The sequence below is a fragment of the Lissotriton vulgaris genome, chromosome 3_1 (assembly GCF_964263255.1).
Source record: "Lissotriton vulgaris chromosome 3_1, aLisVul1.2, whole genome shotgun sequence".
NCBI lineage: Eukaryota > Metazoa > Chordata > Amphibia > Caudata > Salamandridae > Lissotriton > Lissotriton vulgaris.
This window is the reverse complement of record NC_141689.1, coordinates 612,694,110-612,713,786: the sequence shown is the minus strand read 5'-3', so window position 1 is coordinate 612,713,786 and position 19,677 is coordinate 612,694,110. Positions and strand designations below refer to the sequence as shown.

Below are 19,677 nucleotides of genomic sequence, written 5' to 3'. Positions count from 1 at the left end.
ATGAGACATTTCTGTTAGAATCTCAGTTTTAAAAACACATCCTGACACAATCTTTCTATGGGTGTTCATGGAGCTCTCTGTCCCCAACTTTAGGTCTAAGTACTCATTATTAACTTTCAAAAGAGAACTTAGACCATGATTTTAAGTCACAGTATCAATGTTATGTTATGTTAGAGAGTATTTGTAGAGCACAACTGTCACTCCGAGGAGTATCGCGGCACTATAGTAGATAGAGTTGCGGGCAGAAATATTTTGAGAACTTGAATACAAGGGTTAGATGAGTGTTTTACATAGTGCATCTGGGGCAGTGAAAATTCAGGTTTTCAGGGTCTTCCTAAAGAGGGTTTCTAATTGAATGAGACAGAGGTTGCTAGGTAGTTGATTCCAGGCCTTTGTTCCTAACACTGCAATGAATTTCCCCCCTCTTGAGATACATCTGAAAACTGGGGGTTTTAATAGCTTTCCATTGGAGGATTTAAGAGTGTGGCGTGGAACATAGTGGGTGAACCTGGACTGAAGATATTAGGGTCAGAGGAGTGGAAGCGTCTGAAAGTGAATATCAGGATTTTAAACAGGATTCTTTTATGGACAGGTAGCGATTGCAGGGCCTCCAAAGAGGCTGATGGAGATAATTTCCTAGGCCATTTTAATACTAGTCGTGCTGCAGTGAACCATCTGAAGTTTGTGTAGGATTGATTTATTAGCTCCAGCATAGAGGCTTTTGCAATAGTTGGTTCTGGATGTGATTAAAGTTGTTACAACTGTCTTCCTCACCGTAATGGGAAGTAGATCGAATACCTTTTTTAATGATTTGATCAGGTGAAAGCAGGTGCCAGCCACAGATAGCGCTTGCAGGTAGAAGGACAGGGCTGAATCAAGTCTGGCCCCCAGATTTCTGGCTGCCGTTACTGTGTTTGGGGGAGGGGCGGTGTCAGCCGGTCACCATCGACTGGAGCAGAAGTTATTCCCTTTTCCTAAAAGCATCATTTCAGTTTTTTCTGAGTTGCATCTCAAGTGGTTGGTCTTCATCCAGTGAAAGACCGCTGGGAGACATTGACGTAGGTTTTCCTCAGCCAGTGTGGTGTTTTTGTCTAGGACCAGTATCAGCTGAGTGTCGTCCACATGTGAGATGGTCTTGATATTACAGGACGGCATTAAGCTGATCAGTGGGGCCATATGGGCATTAAAAAGCACAGGGCCCTGTGGGACCCTGGAAAGCAGAGGCTTTTCTGCTGACTGGTATTGCCCAAGGGTAATGACTTGCCTTCGGTTTTGAAGGAAAGATTTTATCCAGGCCAAGGCAAGATGGTAAATGCATAGGTTTCGAGGAAGTCAAGGAGAATGTCATGCTTGACCGTGTAAAAAGCAGCTGATTGGTCCAATAGGACCAAAACAGCGCTCTTTCCCTGGTCAAGGGAAGCTTTTAGGGATTCTGCTGTATACAGCAGGGCTGATTCTGCAGGATGCTGTGGTCTAAAACCAGATTGGTTTGGATGTAGGATATTTTCTCATTCCAGGTAGGCCATAAGTTGTGAATTGACCAGTTTTTCCATGGTCTTACTTAGGCAGGGTAGGAGAGAGATCGGACAGGGATTTGTGAGGGTGGCCAACTGTTTCTTTTGCAAGGGTTTGAATGCTGCAAGTTTCCACTCATTAGGAACCTTTCCTGCGGATAAGGAGGTGTTTCTTATGTTAATAATGGTAGGGTTAAACAATGTCTATCAGGGCATGTAAGATCAGAGCGGGGCAGGGGTCAAAAAGTGACCCGGATTTAACAGTCAGGATTGCTTGATGGGTTTGATCTGGACTAACGTTTTAGAACACTTGAAGGGAAGGTCTGTTTCTGGCAGAGACAATTTTGGTGTGTGTGAGGTGGACAGCGGGAGGGGGAAAGTCTTTTTGCAGCAGCTGGATCTTTTCCTCAAAAAAATCTGCTATGTGGTCACAGAGAGGTTGTGAGGGGAGAATCTCTTGTTTGAGTAATGTGGGGTTTAGAAAAAAGCTCCCAATCTTAAAGATAATTTTTTATTGGAATTAGCCCGTTCAAACATTTCAATAAAATAGGATTTCTTGGCGATTTTTATATTTTGATGATCATTTTTAAGGGCAGCCTTGAAATTGTTTTTTTCTGATTGTATTGAGTCTACATCTACTTCCAGTTTTCTGCAGTGGCTATGCAATTCTTTTAGGTTTTGAGTATACCATGGGGCTGAGTATTTTAGGGAACAGGCAGTTCTTTTCTAGGGCCGGGGGAAGCAAAGTGATCCTTCAGGATGGATAACTATAGTGTGAATCGTTTGTTGTCTTCAGTTGGGTCCCTGATAGTATAGGCTTGCATACTGAGGCTACAAGATTAAGGTCAGGATGAAATGCCATATCCTTCCACCTGGGCTTTGAGCTTTGTTTGGTGGGTATGTGGCTTTTGTGTTTTTTCAACTGCTCGTGCCTAATATCCAGATGAATTAGTTTATGATCAGACCAGGTAAGGCTGACTGGATCGTTAACAGAGAGGGTCGTAAGGTTTGAGCAAATACCATCCAGAGTATGACCGGCGTTATGGGTAGAGGTCAGTATGTGCTGCTTAAGGCCAAGAGTAGCCATGCTTTCTCAGAACAGAGTTGTCCCAGGATCAGTTTGGACATCCAGGTGAATACTAAAGTCTCCTAGCAGGGTAAAATGAACAAATCTGAGAGCGAGTGCGCTCACGATATCTCCTATGCTTTCTAGGAAGATCTTATTGGTGCCTGGTGGGCGATAAACTAAGGCTCCTGAAAAAGCAAAGAGTCACAAGGTCACAAACAACGACTTGCTCATAAATCTACTTCATAGTATCGGCTATGGGGATATGAACAAGGCAAGAATATATCGGAAGTATAGATGTACTGTTCTTAATTCCAGATAACTTACCTTGACCATAGACTGGTAGTCAATATTGCAGAATTGATATAACTGGAGGCTGATATTAAAATTGTAATTTTTTGCAAGCACCACTTCCAAAGTAAATGTTTCTGAAATCTTAATGTATTTCTGCTTTCATTAGGCCCATTCGTTAACACTCTGAATTCGCACCCTTTTATCTTCCCTGTGCCTTGTGTATATGTTTGTATCCATATGCAATTAGGTTATATGTATCTTAATTGTAATATATTTAGATGGTTCATTATCTTAAGTTACGTTTTGATTAAGTTGTAAATTATGTAAAAAGCCCATGTGCCATTTTATTGCACTGTATCTTGTTAATCACAGATTGTTATATTATGTCACCAAAGCATGAAACACTTTAATTCTATTTATATGTAATGTGCCAACTCTACATGTACATTGTAATAATTTTTCTCAGGGTGTCAACATCAACTTTTTTCTCTGGGATGCCGCCCTGTTGTAGTTTTCAATAAAAGTGGCGCATATGAGTTATTCTGGGAACCTGCGACAGTAACTCCGACCAAGAAGTACTCCTGGTATTTTTCGACAGTTGCAAATATATGAAAATAGTAGGTGTAAGTCTACATGTCTATATTTCTGACTTTCCAGTATTGCTCTTTGTGAATCAAGCCCCTAGTAGTTGTTGCTGTTTAATTTAAAGGGATAAATTGCTATGTTGTCCTATTAGCAGTAGGGATTCAGATATCAATTAATGGCGAGAACCTTACGATCAGAGAGAAAAATGAACATATATTATAGGTATGTTAACTTACTGTATCATTCATTCGTGTGTTTTGTGAAATAGAACACCTATGGTTGGGTGACACTTTGTGTTTCTGGTGACTTTGAAGAGTGTTGCGTTTCTATAAAAGAGATATCTCACCTCAGGGATACACAACCCTGTGAAGCCAAACAGCCCATTGGCGTTGTCACTTTTTTGTATCAGTAATGTTGCGGTTGTGTTCTCTTCTGGAATCCGAGCTCCACCATACACAGATACCAATTTGAGGAAAAATAACTCGTCACCTTCTGCTTCCTGGTCGTCTTTTGCAGAAACTATAAATGACTTTGTAGTTTCTCCCTGGCGGTATTCCAAGTACCCAGAGACTGGATGCAGGTCACTTTTTGGTGGAGCGACATGAAGTTCTCTGATCTCATCTACAGTCAGTTTGCGCTGATAAAGTCTCACGTCTTGCATCAGTCCAGTATACCTGCTACCGCCATTAACACCCGCACCAACTCTCACGGTCCCAGGACCTGGAATGAAAGGTAGAATGGACATCCAACATTTTACTTAGACACCTGTAACTGTTACAACTATGCACTGTTTATATAGCATATATGACACATGTATTGGTCTTGAAATGAAAAAGACAACCAGTCAACTCTAAGGCAATCATTTTGAGCGGCCCGTTAATTCGGATTGGGCTCAGTAGGTCAGAATTATGAGTTCAGTGAGAGCACTGCTGCTCAAAGGTATTCCACCCGGAGATTTCATCTGCTTCAAGCAAGCGTAGTCTACGTGTGGAATATTGGTGGAAAACATGTGAAGATTAGCACTCTAAAGCTGATGTTTGCAAGCCAATACCGCAAAACTCATAATACCAGATAGTTCCCCCTGTTTCGAAATTACTGAGACTTGCAGTATTAGTAAATCCATAGGAGGCAAAAACGGGGATTTTTATTGGCTAATTGTAATAGGGCATATATGTCACCAAAATCCCGTAGCTCACATAAACTAGATTAGAAAATGTGTCATTTGATTTTTCCTGCTCAAAGCACTTTTAGAGTTATTGCATAACAATACTTTTCTTCAATTGAGTTGTGCACTGTATAAACTTAACCGCGATGAAACAGAGCCAGGGAATGAAAATTACACTCGTGTAGTCTGTGTAAATTTAAGAATTTTGCATCTCGGTTACTATACGAAATTCCCGAGATTATGCCATGACCCCATTTCACATAATTATGCACAATTCGCAGTAAAACGTTTTACCAGGATTGGTGCAGTTTCCGGTCAAAATTTTCCATGAAGGTATGGGTACAACAGAAAGTGACCGGCTGTTGTTCGTGGTGTTCTTGTTTAAATGTATCTTCGAGCCAAAAACCGACACGAGGATGCATTTTGCATTAAAATATAGTATTAAATGATGGATATTCATTTCGATTAAAAACTCATAATTTTGCCATAGTTTCATGTAATTACACTAAAGTAAATTTTGCACCCAGTTAAACAGAATTTTTTTTTCTTTATGTAAGGGCAAGGAGTTTCTATTATGCCTTATTGTTAGGGGATACTTGAGAGGCGTGTCCTGAGTTCCCACATCTAAGAAGATGTTGAAAAGCCTCAGCTAAATTATGAATCTCAGTAAACCATTTAGTTGAGTTAGAAACATAAGTGGCAGTCTATGAAAGGTAATACAAACAAGTTAGGTAGATCTATTATTATTATTATTATTATTATTACATTTATTGAGCGCACAGCTACCCGGAGGTTTCCCGGCGCTTGCCTTGGGAACCCGTCCTGGCTTTTCCCTGTGAGATAGCCCCTACAGGGCATCCCCAAGGTGAAAGCCAGGCATCCCGCCGCAGGGGGCCGTTGTGGAGATTAAGCAAGCTTAATGCCCAGAGTTGCAGAGTGAGAACCCATGATTAGAACAGGCACTGAAGCGAGAATTATCGAGTCCGTGGACATTTGAGCTCAAGACCCTGCCGCGTCGGGAATTGAACTCTGGTCCCGGGTCTGACCTCAGCTTCCGGGTCTGCCTGCTCTACACCGTGAGCCACACTTCTCCAGATATAGATTTGAGCTTGTCATACAGTTCGCAGGATCATTTTTTGCACACTGTGCTTCATGAACAAACTTAAGAAACAAGTTAACATTGTATTGACATTTCTTTTTTTTTTTTAATGACTTGGGACTGCATCCACAAGCTGTCTGCACAGAAATGGCAGAATTTGTATATATGGTGTATCTACGGTGCATGGTACACCCCAGCTTCATACCTTGCTTAAGATACTGCTATATTACAACGAGTGAGTGTGAAATATTTTGATATCTCCAAGCGATAGCTTAACGACCTCTAACGTAGGTCAGGCCGACTGTAGTGGTGGAATGCACTGAAAAGGCAACTCACTCATGGATGACCACCATTGAGTTACAGAAGATAACAAGCATTTGCAATGCAATATGTCTCGCCTTTGGGACCTTATCAGTGTTTAGCTAGAGCTATTTGCTTTGCCAATGTCTCCAATGTTTCTAAGCCATGTTGTAGAGCAGTGCTGCTGCTGTAGAGCATGTTGGAGGTTATAATAAAAAAGTGTTATGAGTATTTTTGTTATCTTATGTATGACCACGAAGACATTACGTACAACTGAACAATACTATTAAACTAGGCCTTTGTCCGCTCTGGCATCTTCCCAGGAGTCTTTTGAGCCACTAAAACAAAGATGTGCTGTTTGTAGCTGTAAAGATGTTCTGGGAAGGCACACAATGTGCTTTCTACGCCGTGACTAACCAAGTTTGTAGATCAATCGCAGCTCTGTCAAAGAAAGCAAACCTGTATCTGGAGCATCCCCTTTAATGGCACTGTTGTGACCCGACCACCTACCCGTGCACCTTCAGCCAGTCCGGCAGCGTCATCTGCCCTTCAAGTCCTGGGCACTTTATTTACTGCTGTGATTTTATACAGCACCCACAATGCCTAGGGGCATCAGAAGATACAGCACAGGAAAAGTGAAAAACTGATATTGCAGAGTGTGGAAGATAATAGATTTAGCACCGATGTCTTTCAAACAGAGCTCCACCAATGCACCTCATATCACTTGAGCCCTCGGGCACAGTCCTGCTGCCTCAGTCTAGTATCCCTCTGCCACCCTATCGCTTTAGGGCACATACACAGATCCGTTGAGGCACCTTAGTTCTTACACGCACTGCCACTTCTGTCTCTGAACTGAGACCCACATGGTTCAGGTAATGCACCCAATCCTGACATTTAGAATACACATATTTCAACACGGAGGAGTGTCAAACAACGGGGGAGGCATTTGACTGTGTTCCCATTTCAACATAGTAGACCACCTTTGATTTAGAGTCAATGAGTGAAGCCACTCTCCTGCATGTGTTACCACCTTTGAGGGAGTGAGACCACGAACGACCAACAAAATAATATCCATTTGGGTGGATATCTTATTCTGAATGAGATCTCTTCCAGCGAGTGAGACCACATCCAGGGAGTGAGACTGCCTTTCAAGGTGTTGGACAAATGTTCTGAGTAACGCCACCATCCAGTGAGTGCATCCACCCTCCAGTGAGTGAGACCTCATTCAGGTGTGAGACTACCTTCCAATATGTTGGACAAATGTAGTGGGTAAGCCCACCATTCAGTGAGTGAGACCACCTCACAGTGAGTGTGACCACCTTCCAGTGAGTGAGACCACCTTCCAATGAGTGAGACCATCTTCCAGTGATTTAGACCACAGTGGTGAGGCCACATTTCAATCAGCGAAACCACATCCCAATCAGTGAGACCAGATCTGATGAGTGAAACAACCAAGTTTCTACAGACCTCTCCCAAGCCCAACTTCGATGATAGACTCAAGGTGTCACCCATTATATACTGCCCTCCCAGCCCCTAGTTATATATAGATCGATTGATAGATAGAGTAGCTAGATTGCCCATGCTCCTCCACCCCCGGGACAGAAATAGCTCTCCGTTCAGGTAATACAGACGGTTAAGGCTGATAAATGCCATTCTTGGAAGCCTGGTGCATGCTGAGATTCTCCCATCCGAATGAATGAAGACTTGCCCTTTACCCTCCCTTGCCCAGTAGAGGGAGGTGATCTCATCTGCTAGCGAAAACAGCTCTCTGTGGGGCGTGCTCGTAAATAATGGTCCTGGGTGAGGAGGGGTTGGAGGGGCAGGCACAGTGTGTTGTGGGGGTCAGGTGGGATTAACGAGGAGATTACATGGTTTGTACAGTGGTGAGAATAGGAGGGAGAGAGACAAATTAAATATGAAAAGCAGAACCCCAGGGGTGGGGGCGCTCAAACGATGGGGGCAGTGTGACTGATATTATTGCGGGAAGGGGGCACGTTGGGGTCTAAGAAGCGTCAATACTCCCACAAAGAGCAGTGAATCAGTCAGTACACCCTGAGGCCAAGCCTGAGGGCCGAAAGAAAGACATTTTAATTATTTATTTATTCATTAAATTCTATATAGTGCGGATATTTTCCAAAGGTGCTAAACTTCTTTACAACAAAGAGGATCACTACATAAATTGAAAACACACATTATCCGAGGTGGTCCATTGGATATTAATTACAGCAGTTATACAAACATCGACTGAAAGACGAAGTAGTGGGAACATCAGAACTTTTCTCATTATGGTTTAAGCGCGGGTTGGGGTGATCTCGTTGGTGTTGTTTTGCTGAACAAGTAACAGTTTACACTTTTACGGTTGGGGCAAAGGTTGAAGCAACACAAGGGTAGGGAGAAAAACATGGATGAAACAGAGGAGTAGGGAAATTAGAGTGGCAAGAAGGGGCAGAGAGCCACAGGCACAAGAGAGGGCAATACAGATGTCGGTTTCACAGAAACAAAGCAAAACCAAAGGGGATGATGGACGGAGTGTTGAACATTGCAAGCACTCACCCCAGTCAACTGATCTGGGTTTAATCCATCATCATTCTTTAGCTCACTCCGCCACCCCAGTTCAGATCTGGCCATGTGCAAATCAGTCTGACCCTGTGCCTCATGGGAACAGTTCAGCCCGAACTGCCAAGCCATGTCTTCCCTTTGGTTTCACAGAAACAAAGCCACATGGAGCACGTGGGTTACAGAGAAGCACACAATGCGAGAGAAGAACAAGGGGGGCTTGTGCAGAGAAGCGCATCCAGGTAATATTACTTAAGTGGCTCAAACAGGACGGCCTTGGCGAAAGTAGAAGAAATGCATTTGAGTTGCAACAAAGGCTAACCCTAATGAAAAAGGAGTGTGCTGAGACAAAACATATGGCCAAAAGTGAAAGGATCCATGCAGCAGGGACAGTTTCCAGGGCAGGAATGGTTGGGTGGGTGATGGGCGTGGTGAAACACCACAGACATAGATACAGCATGTTGAAAGACAGCACATGCGCTGCCTAGGCTGAACCAAAAAACACTCTTGCATAAAATTTGCATATATTGAAATGTCCTCTTTAATCTTCCATTGCTGTGGATGGGATATATTTACTGTATTTGTGCAAATTCAAGTAGGCTGTGTTTAAAAAACATGTAGGCTAATTTTACGAGTGGCCCAATAAATGGCCTGGCACTTATCCATCCCAGATTTACTGGACTTGAACAATCTAGCCTATAATGTGTAGAACCCTGATGGTTCAGTAAAAATTAGGAATTACAAAGGAAACTGTTAATTTCAGGTCTAATTCCCCCAGTAAGTTCTCATTTTGTCAAAGACCTTCACCCGAAATCTAGGGGTGAAATTAAAAGATCTGCACTGTTCCCCGTTCTCATAATTTCACTGGGGCTGGTAACTACTGTAGCCAGCCAGATCAGAATTAAGTGGCCACTGAGTGCATTAGTAAATAATTTGCTGTCTTTTGTGAAGTGCATTTGTTGATGCATATCCAGAAATACATAGTGTTGGACTTGGCCCTTTTGGCAGATTCACCCTGAAAGTTTTTGCATTTGCCTAGCCTGTTTCTGTAACCTGGTGTTGGTGATTTTAGGCCTTTGCGCACTTTTCCCTGTGGTTTAGGTGTAAAGTGTGTGCGCTCTCTGTGCATGTGTGGTGAGAGTAGCCTGCCCTCCAATAGAAATGCATGGGGAATATGTGTGTCCATGGTAGTTCCTGATGTGTGGGGAGTGCAGGGTCGAGTTTGGGATGTGCGAACTCGTGAGATTAAATGCTGTGCGATGATGATGTGCGCGGATTTATTGTGTCTAATGTGGAAGTGCCACTTCTAGAAGCTGGCATGTCTGTGCAGTGAATGTGAATTGACTGTCTGGCTTGTGATTGGCTGGAGCTGGCTGGTGTGCCTGGCTCCAGGAGTCAGGATGGGTCTGCCCCGGTGGTGAATGGAGAGATCTGCATGTTGATGGGAGGGAGGAGTGCACCTGGGACCTGAATAGGGTTGGGCCTTCCCTCCACAATGCTGGCTCCATCCCCTGTGGTGTGTCTGATGTCCCTGACCCACCCTGTGAATAGGCAGAGGGGCTGAGCAAAACAAAGTGCTCAGGAACCAGTTGCATCTCTTCGCCCCTTGCCTCCACCTTTGGAAACAAAGGATTTAGGTGTATAAAAGAGTGGCTGTGTCCCCATGAAAAAGTTCTTGTTTCCTGACTTGAATCTACCAGGGGCGTGCTGCTGCTGGGGCCCAGGGGAAGGCTTGCCACCCTGGCCATGCCCAGCCCCTGGATTGCTGGAGGACTTCTTTCTGGAAACCCGCCTGCCCTCTTCACCTATGAGGACTGTGCTGCTGGGACCCTTCTTGCTGTAGGAGTCATTTCTGGGGCCTTTGGTGATTGCTGGGCCCCCAGCGCCTCGTGGGCGTTTTATCTTGATTTCTGGGAAGCGCTCCTGCCCTTTTGCTCCTAGAGCGGGTGCCCACCCTGCATTTATTGTGGTTTCGCGGGTACCCACTCCGCTCTTATGCCACCTATTGTTATTTTTAATTGACGGGTGCCCACCTCGCTGTACAGCCTTAATTCGAGGGTGCCCACCCCTCATTTTGCCCCCGAGAATTTCTGCCGACATCGCCGTCCGCAGCCGGCCTGGTTGTGGGCGGGGTCACTGGACGGAAAAAGAAGTGACACCACCGTGTGATGTCGCGGGGCTCCTGATGGAGGGGAGAGCCCCGCAGTAGCAGGCGGAGAGGAGAGAGAGCCCCGGGTCCCAGGAGGGGGCCCGGGTGAAGTGCTGCAGCAGCGGCCAAGGTCGCTGATAGCAGCGCAGGGCTCCTGTAATAAAGGAGAAAACCCCACGTCGTGCTGTATGAAGCCGCCCCAGAGCCTGCCCGAGCCGGTGAGTGAGGGCGGGTGGGAGACATGACCGGTACTCCTCTTCCAGGCAGTCCCGCTTAACAGAGGTCTGCCCCGCGGTAGGAGCATGTAGTTTAAAGGGCCCGTGCCCAGCTACGCATCCAGGCACCATAGGGGTGTCAGTTTTCCCGAGCGGCCCCGGATGGCAAAGGGCCGCTCCGACGTTCCGCATCTTTGTTGCTAGAGCCCACAAGGCTCCCAGGGGCATTGCTGTATTTAGAGCCCGTGGCTCCGAGGCCCCAGTTATTTTGAGAGCGAGATGGCTTACAGAGGCACAGTTATTCCAGAGCCTAGAACGGCTCCCCAAGATGCACATTATTTGTTTAGAGCCTAGAGGGCTCCAGTGTGCGCAGTATTGTCCTGGAGCCTAGAGGGCTCCCACATTTTGGGCGCTTTGTTATTCCCGAGGGCCAGTGAGAGCCCATGTCGCAGTTTTGATTCACAGCTGCCCAGCAAATAGTGGGCAGCAGCACCGTTTAGGTTTTCCTTTCAGGGGACTTGTTTTTTGTGATCCAGGAGTGAGTCGCACTCCCTTCGCCCCTACTTTGGCCTTTCACAGCTGCGCCGCACTTAGTGCCAGCTGCAGCGTTAAGGCCCCAGTTCAATGTTCTCAGCTGGTCAGCAAGTAGTGGACAGCTGCAACGTTTAGGTCTGCGCAGATGGCACACCCCTGACTGGCGCTGCATTGGCAGCGCGCCCTGACACTCTGGGCACAGGGCATTTGAGCCCCTTCTTGGATGGCCAGTTGGCCAGGGGGGTTGGTATGGCAATAGGGCGCAAGGCCCTGATGTGATTTATGTGCTAGAGTGATGTGGTGCTAGGAAATGTATTGTGTATAGTATGTTTTGCGCACCCTGTATCTGATACCTCTAAACTGTGGTTTATGATTATGAGGGTATTTTGCATTTCATGTGGTTATGCTAGTGAGATTGTACTTCACTGTGATTTACGCCCCTAATGTCAGTTATACTTAGGAGGTAAGGTTTAATGTGTTTAGACTAGTAAGATTGCATAATGTGTTTATGCTGGTGAGGTTGGCGCAGGATGTAATTCGCGCCTGAGGTGACTAGGCATAATGTAGATTATGTTACAGGTTGAGGCTGAGTACAGTGATTACCAGTAGTTACTGGTTGTAGGTTTATGATCTATTTTTACTTGTACCAATTTCTGCTAAGTGCTGATTCTGACAGTGGCCCACGTGGCCCTGTCCTGGGTAAAAAATCCCTTGTGAATAGTGCCTGTGCCAGTCGGCAAAATGTATATTGTGTGATTACTCTCTGATGTGATTTGAGAATACAAAAGTTATTTTTATATAACCTTGTGTGGAGTTCCTTTTGTAGTGTGCCTGGGATGTTGTTGCTGTGTGCTTGCGCAAATGCTTTACACATTGTCTCCGGGATAAGTCTGACTGCTCGTGCCAAGCTACCAAGGGGGTGAGCAAGGGTTTATCTTTGGCGTGTAACTCCCTTGCCTTGACTAGAGTGGTGGTGTGTGCCTGGCTTTGGCGCAAGCCTTCGCCAACCAGAAATCCCCTTTCTAACACATAGCAACCAAATATGTACCCCAACAACACTGACTGCATTTGGGTGTATTAACTCCAGTTGATGCAAATTCCTTACTTAACAACGGATCTGTATATATCCGTGAAAGTGAACTGTGTATCAAAATTGAAGTCTGGTCTGACCCCGGTGTTGTATGTTTTCAACTGTGGCACTACATTCATATCTGACATGACTGAATCACACTACAATTATGTTTGTTAACCCTTCAATAGGTCTAAGAACAAATATCGTATCTTGATATAGTCCATCCTGACGATATTGACATCTGTAGCGCATACAAATATGTAATCTATTTCTAATTTCCCACCTCTCCTATAATGTTTATGCAGAGATGCCTGCAAAAGTGCAGAACTCCACACACATAAGCTTAAGATGTACATGTAAATGTGAGAGGGATAAGAGGGAGTGGCTGGAAAATGGAAATACTTGCAACTGAAAGGTAACAGTTTAGAGAGGAATAAAAAGGAACATAGGGAGTGGTAAGGAGACTTTTGGGGAGGGACATGTTAATAGAAACACCCACCAAAGTCAGATTAAGACCATTGCTATTCACAAATTACACTTCTAAAGTTACTACAGATCAAAAGGTAACAAAACAGTAGTAAAAGTGCTCCATCCCAGCTCTGGAGTAAACCTAGCTCCATGCATGACTACTCACTACCAGAGAAATAATATAACACCCAATAGGAAATAATAATTAATAAATGAAATCATTTGGCTTTTAATTTAACTATACATATAAATATTGTTGTTAAAAAGTTACAACAAATTGGAAAGTAAATATGTTATCATTTTAAAAGCAAATAATTTGCTTATTTTAAAAAAAAATTATTTAATTGAACTTTTAGCAGAAAAAGGAATTTAAAGAGTTTTTTTCCATTAATTTCATCGGCAATGAAAGAGGGGGACAATATATCTATTGAAATAGCATAAATTACTAAGTAGGCCACAGAGCAATCAGGTGGAGTTACTGATGAGGTATGAACAATCAATAATGTTGGCTAATTAATGATAGACCCTAGTCCCAGGATCTTGTATGGGGAAACCTGCGAGTTACAGTCTGCAAGAACTTGTACCCCATAATCTGTTTGGAATGATTTTCTAAATATGTTTGATAAGTGATGATCAGAGTTGCTTTTCTCTCTTGTTAGTGCAAATTTGGATATACATATAGTACTTAATTAGTAGAAATATGTCACCCCGCTCCTCATTTAGCCAAGGAGGTACAAAATCTTGTCACAAACTACTTTAGCTTTAGAGCAGGGTACTCAAAAGCACATGATATGATGGTCCTTAGGATCTGAGGCATGACAGCAGCGAAGAAAAACACATAGACCCTTTGTATTTTCTGTTTGTAGACTTCATGACAACTGCAGACATTGTGGACAGTGGCGGTCCCTCGAGGGAGTAATGCGGGGTGGTGGGGTGGGGCGGGGGAGGGGCAGGGTTGGGGGTAGTGAATTCCGGGATGTGGCGCAATGGAGTTGTGTATATGAATAAATAAATAAAACAACTTACTTTGCGTGCTGCATCGCCGATTTGGCATTGCAGCGCACGCAATGTAATTTGTTTAATTTATTTATTTATATACACAACTCCATTGGGCCGCATTCCAGAGTTTACCACCCCACACCCTGCCCTGACCCCGCTCAACCCCACTGCCCTGCAGCACTCCTACGAGGAGCCGCCACAGATTGTGGATCATTCCTTCTCGTGGAAAAAGCTGAGGGCACTTGGAATCCCTCCATGTGTACTAACCCATTTTTAGGCATTCTATTGCGGCACCTAGGACCAGGTAAAACCTAGCAGGAAGGCTGCTTACTGAGGCAAATCAGACAACTTCAGAACAATTAGTGCACTCCGGCAAGATTGCATGCTATCTCCGTTATTGTTTAATTTATTTATAGCCGACTTGGCATATTTAATGGTGTGCTCCCTCAAAACATTGGGAATTTCTCTTGCCTGGTTCTTGCATATTTTGGTGATATGATTATTGTGTATTGTATTGTATATTTCTATATATTTGCAAGGAACACCAGCACCAGACAGCTGAACAAGGGTGGGAGCCTCAGTTATGCTTCAGGAATGTTACAATGAAGCAGGATTTTTGTAATTGGTAAATTCTACCACACTGAGAAATAGTGCTCTATGAAGGGGTGGGTGTTCAGATACTTTCTGAACTGCAGAGGGGTTGGTGACACAGATCTGATGCTGAAGGGGAGGTTGTTCCAAATCATGGGAGTGAAGATGGCGAAGACTTGTCTTCTGACTTTCTCTTGCTTACTGTTTAATGTTCTGTTTCCAGTCCAGTCTAATGTATGTACAGGAAGATCTAAAGGATTTATAGTTTTGCATCAATGATTTGCTACTCTCATGAAATTAATCTTATTTACCTTCCTGTCATCCTTTTCTGCCTCTTCTCGCACTAATTACATTTGTTGTTGTCAAGTGCTACATTTTTCTAGGCCTCTAGGTACTTGTGGAGTAGAAAAAATACCTCTATTCCAAACTCAAATTTAGTAGTGTATCAAAGCCTTTATTCATAAGCTTAGTTGGAAATAAATATTACTATCTGGTGTAATAATATTTATCCAGTGCCACAGGAAGCCATTCCATCGGGTTAGAACCCTTATGTAGGGATATTTACCTCTAAAGGTCATGTATGTGAAATATATGCTGATGATGTCCGTAGAGAGGGTGTGAGGGTAGCAAAGTGGGAGAAAAAACAATAAACATGCAAAGGTAAAACTTCACAGGGAATAGCTTTGAAACAGAAAGTACAGAAATAGATATTTGCATACCCCTTTATGTACAGAACACCCTTCCATTAACAGTTCTTGTTTAACTTGTTCTGGATGACGGTAAAGCTACTTTGCCTTGTTTTCTATTCCTCCCCTCAGGCCCACCAAAGGATCACGTACCATGGCCAGGGCCTGATCTGTGGAAACAAGTGATGAGTGTGCATGCTTGAATTCATCTAAACCAGTAGCACTGATTCTGGGTAGCTTTGTTTTTGACTGCTGTTATTGCTCCAAAGGGTGACGCACCAAGAAAAAAATAGAAAGGGAAAAAAACTGTCCAAAGTTATAAGCACTGGTATTTTCATCGATCACTCTTTTTTTCTCAGTGAGTTACTCTAAGTGGCATTAGAATGGGTATACCCAAAGGTTGGATCAGTATTTCTTGTGCCTCAGGGACTCAAGCTGCACCTCAAGATCATGGCTGTAAAACGTTTGGACTTGCTTATTTTCTCATGCTGAAGATAGATATCATAGCATTTAAGGATTACATATCTCTTTTGAGGCAGTGCCAAGACTGGTATGGAATTTGTATTAGCTTTCCTAGAAGAGCATCATAGAGGGAAGTGGAGTGGCAATCCCAAAGCTAAAATGCCTCCTCGACTTGAACGTTGGGGTTTGAGGTTGCAAGAATATAACTATACAATTCTCCATTGACTAGGGAAAGATCAGAAAGCTGCTGATTATTTTTCAAGAGAGTTGCTGCAGTGTACTGGTACCTCATCTAAGACAACGGAGGCCTAAATCAATTTTATTGTGAAATTGAGCACACCAGATGCCATGTCTTTAGAACAAATTGTCAGTGTCATGTGCCAAGAAAGTGACATGTCAAAGTTAAAATACATTGCTGCTCATGACTCTAGGAATCAGCACTCTAGACCTCTCACTAATGACAGTGAGTACTTGAAGTTCAAAAAGGTAAGAGATGAACTTTCAGTGACTCAAGAAGGCCACATTCTGCAAGGTACACAAATTGTTATTCTTCAGTCTACGACAACAAGTGATGACCGTCGCAAATGAAGAACATCGAGGAATAGAGCTCACCGTGACCGAATTTAGTTTCCAAATAGAATTAAAGACTTTTCATATATGCAACTGTCTTATATCTCAAGTCATTCAGGACCCTTTGAATATGTCAGAATTGCCACATCATATGTGGGAGAGAATTGCTGTTAACTTCTTTGGTCCTCGTGAGAATGGACACCATCTTCTAGTCACTTTTGATGAATACTCCAGTTTTCCAATGGTAGAAGACCTTTCATCCACTACATAGGAAAAAGTTATTCAAGACTTGGATGGCATTTTTGCTTCATGGGCCGTACCTGCAATCTTGAAGTCTGACAATGGCCCAACTTTAAATAGTCAAGAATTCAAAGACTTTCTAAATCACCTCAATATAGAGCATTAAAAAAGCACTCCTCTTGGGCCCAAGGCCAACGGTCTAGTGGAATGGTTTATGAGCACTTTAAAGAACGCTGTTCAGCATGCTGCAATGGAGAAGCTCGACCACAAAGGTTTTTTGAATACTGCTCTTCGCGCTTACTGTTCGACCCCTTTACTCAATGACAGGGGAAAGATCTGCAACTCTCATGTTTGGAAGAGCCATGACAACCAATCTGCCCTAATTGATCAACTTCAGAACCAAGAAAGAGGGAGACATTCATACTATGGACTTTGGTCTCAAACAGAAGATGAAAATATATGCTGACAGACAATGTCATGTAAAAGACATCATCTTTACAAGAGGAGATTGAGTGCTTGTCAAACACAGACAAAGAAAGTCTGGTGCTCCTTTTGTGGCCGAACCATTTAGCATCACTAATACTAAAGAGCTTGGGTGACTGCCCAGCATCCTGGGAAGTCACTTATGAGTGATGGGCCACTTTCAACATGTGGCCCATCGCTCCCCAAACATCACTGTCAATATAGATACTGGATCCATACGGACTGTTGATGACTCTGTGTCTGTTGATGACTTCATTTCACCTGTCCAGATAACTCACACTACATGTGTCCGTTTCTGGTTCCCAGTGACCCGATCAGGACGCATGATTCAGGCACCACAATGATTAATTGAAGCCTTATAATTGCCTGTATTTTTATAATCATCTCTGTATTTCTTTGAGTAGTTATTCATCTATTTAGTTATTTATCTATTTTGAAAAGTTAAAACTTTTTATTTAACAAAGCGAAAGATGTAGTGTCTTGTAAATAAAGAAACAGCGGAACTCTTTTGGTTCCCACTGTACACCATAGGCCTGTGATGTAGGCATTGTAGGGATGCATGGAAGATAGGCTTAGAAAGTTGATTTCTGATTTACACGCAGCAGAATAAAGACATGTACAACTACTCTCCATGTGTGGCTTAGTAACTGGCGAGTACTGGGCTGGCAGGACGCTACATGATTTAAGCCCCTTTGTTTTACTGTTGTATAATGTGATTAGTCTAATATGTTAGGAGTATGTTCTTACTTCATTCTTATATTTTATAGTATTCCAGTATCAATAATATTACATTATCACTTGATACAGAACTGGTTGTGGCCTGCATCCCATATACTTCTTGAAAGGTTAATCTTTAACATGACTTGGACTGAAAAAGAGAATCCTTAATGAAGGTTTTCAGTGTTTTCTTCCAGTTTCTCTCTTGTAAATGTGTAACTATTTGCATCTATCATGTGAATTGTCAAAGGCAAAATTGGTCGTAAATTTAAGTTTATGACTGAATTTATCTTTTTTTTGTGCCTACCAGGAATTCACAAATAGATTTTAGGCAAGTGTTATGCATTTACTACAGTGACTTTCTATTAAGTCTCAAGTGTGCCATCCAAGGCGTAGTTTGCTTTGAACGTTTGAGAACACCCACAAAGATGAATATTTGCAGTCATTCCAAAACACCACTCAATGTCCTTTCTACCCTGGAAATGGTCAGAGATTTACCCCAGCCAACACTGAAGTAATACCTCTTCCAGGACAGAAAGGGGAACGGATCACATCCAGGTTTGGTGGGGTGTAGAAGATGCCTTTCTCTATGGGGACTAATATTTTCTCAACAGGGCAAAAGAGAAAAAACATTTGTTAGTACAAGATGTTACAGTTCTCCTGTGAGGATTTCTTCACCAATGAGAACTTCACGAGACCAGAAGCCTTCATAAAAGGCCACATGACATTCCCAGAAGTAGGCCTAGAAACCTGTGCATGGAGGAACTTTCCAGGTGTACTTCAGGAAATGTTTGTGAACAGCAAATTTAAAAAAAGGACGGCCTGGTGGAGGCATGCATCTCTTCCCATAATTTTAAATTTTTTAGTGAACAGGCCAGTGTGTACCTTCTGGGCAATCATCAAAATACCAGGATGGTTCTTAAGGGCATTTGTGTCTAGTAAACGCTCTATGTTAGAACTTCATTTTCTTGCTGATTTGTATTTATTCATTTTGAATTTTAGCACAATTTCCCCTTCAATCATTTCATAATAACAACAAGGAAGCAACACAGAGGAACACAGACATGAAAATTATTAGAGCTATGGTCAAAGAATACTGCTTCAGCGGACGGGGCCGGACGGCTTTACGCATATATTCGCTCTCTGTGTTAGTGGCGCTATGTGTCGCTGTACACGTACGTATTCCAGCCCCGAGCTTCGCTCCTTGCGCCCCCCGTGTAGTCGCTGCCATCATGTTTTCCCGGGAGGGCGGGCTCTGAAGAAAGGCTGTAGTACTTGTGGCTGGCGCCTCCCTGATCGGAAATCTTTTATACAGGTCAGCCCACCCTTTCAGCATAAATGTTTACTACTGAACACTAGATCCCTACCCGGCCACTCTCTAGACATATGGAATATGTTACAGGATTCTAAGATATCCTGTCTGTTCCTTACGGAAACTTGGCTGTCCGATTCTTCCTCTCCTGATTTGGCCAATGCCGTCCCTTCTGCCTATAACATTTATAGGAAAGATAGGTCATCCGGTAGAGGTGGTGGAGTGGCTATTATAGTTAATAAGAATATTGTATGCCATACGTTCTCAGTAGATAATATACAGGGCTGCGAAGCATTAGGCTTCACTCTCCAGCTCTCATCTTCCCAGGCCTGTACTGGTATCCTGGTCTACAGATCACCAGGGTCGGTGGGGCTGTTTTTGGAAGAGCTACTGGCAGCCCTATCAATACCATGCCTTAGGTCTAATCATTGCATTTTATTAGGCGACTTAAATATCCATATGGATAATAGTTCGGATCCGGACACTCTAAAACTGCTAGATATTACCTCCGTGTTTGGCCTATCTCCTTATGTGGCAGGACCGTCTCATAATAAAGGCCACACGCTTGACCAGATTTTTTCTACCGTTCCTATCTGTGTC

At 43.4% G+C, this 19,677-nt stretch overlaps 1 protein-coding gene across 1 annotated transcript in view; it reads right to left on the bottom strand.

The window, feature by feature from the left end:
• The window catches only part of ADGRV1 (adhesion G protein-coupled receptor V1), a 1,865,288-nt gene that overhangs the window by 1,522,802 nt on the left and 322,809 nt on the right, over positions 1-19,677 (bottom strand). Inside the window, exon 21 of the mRNA XM_086963519.1 lies at positions 3,806-4,179. Coding sequence (XP_086819645.1) covers positions 3,806-4,179 — 374 coding nt within the window. The remainder of the gene's footprint in view (positions 1-3,805; positions 4,180-19,677) is intronic.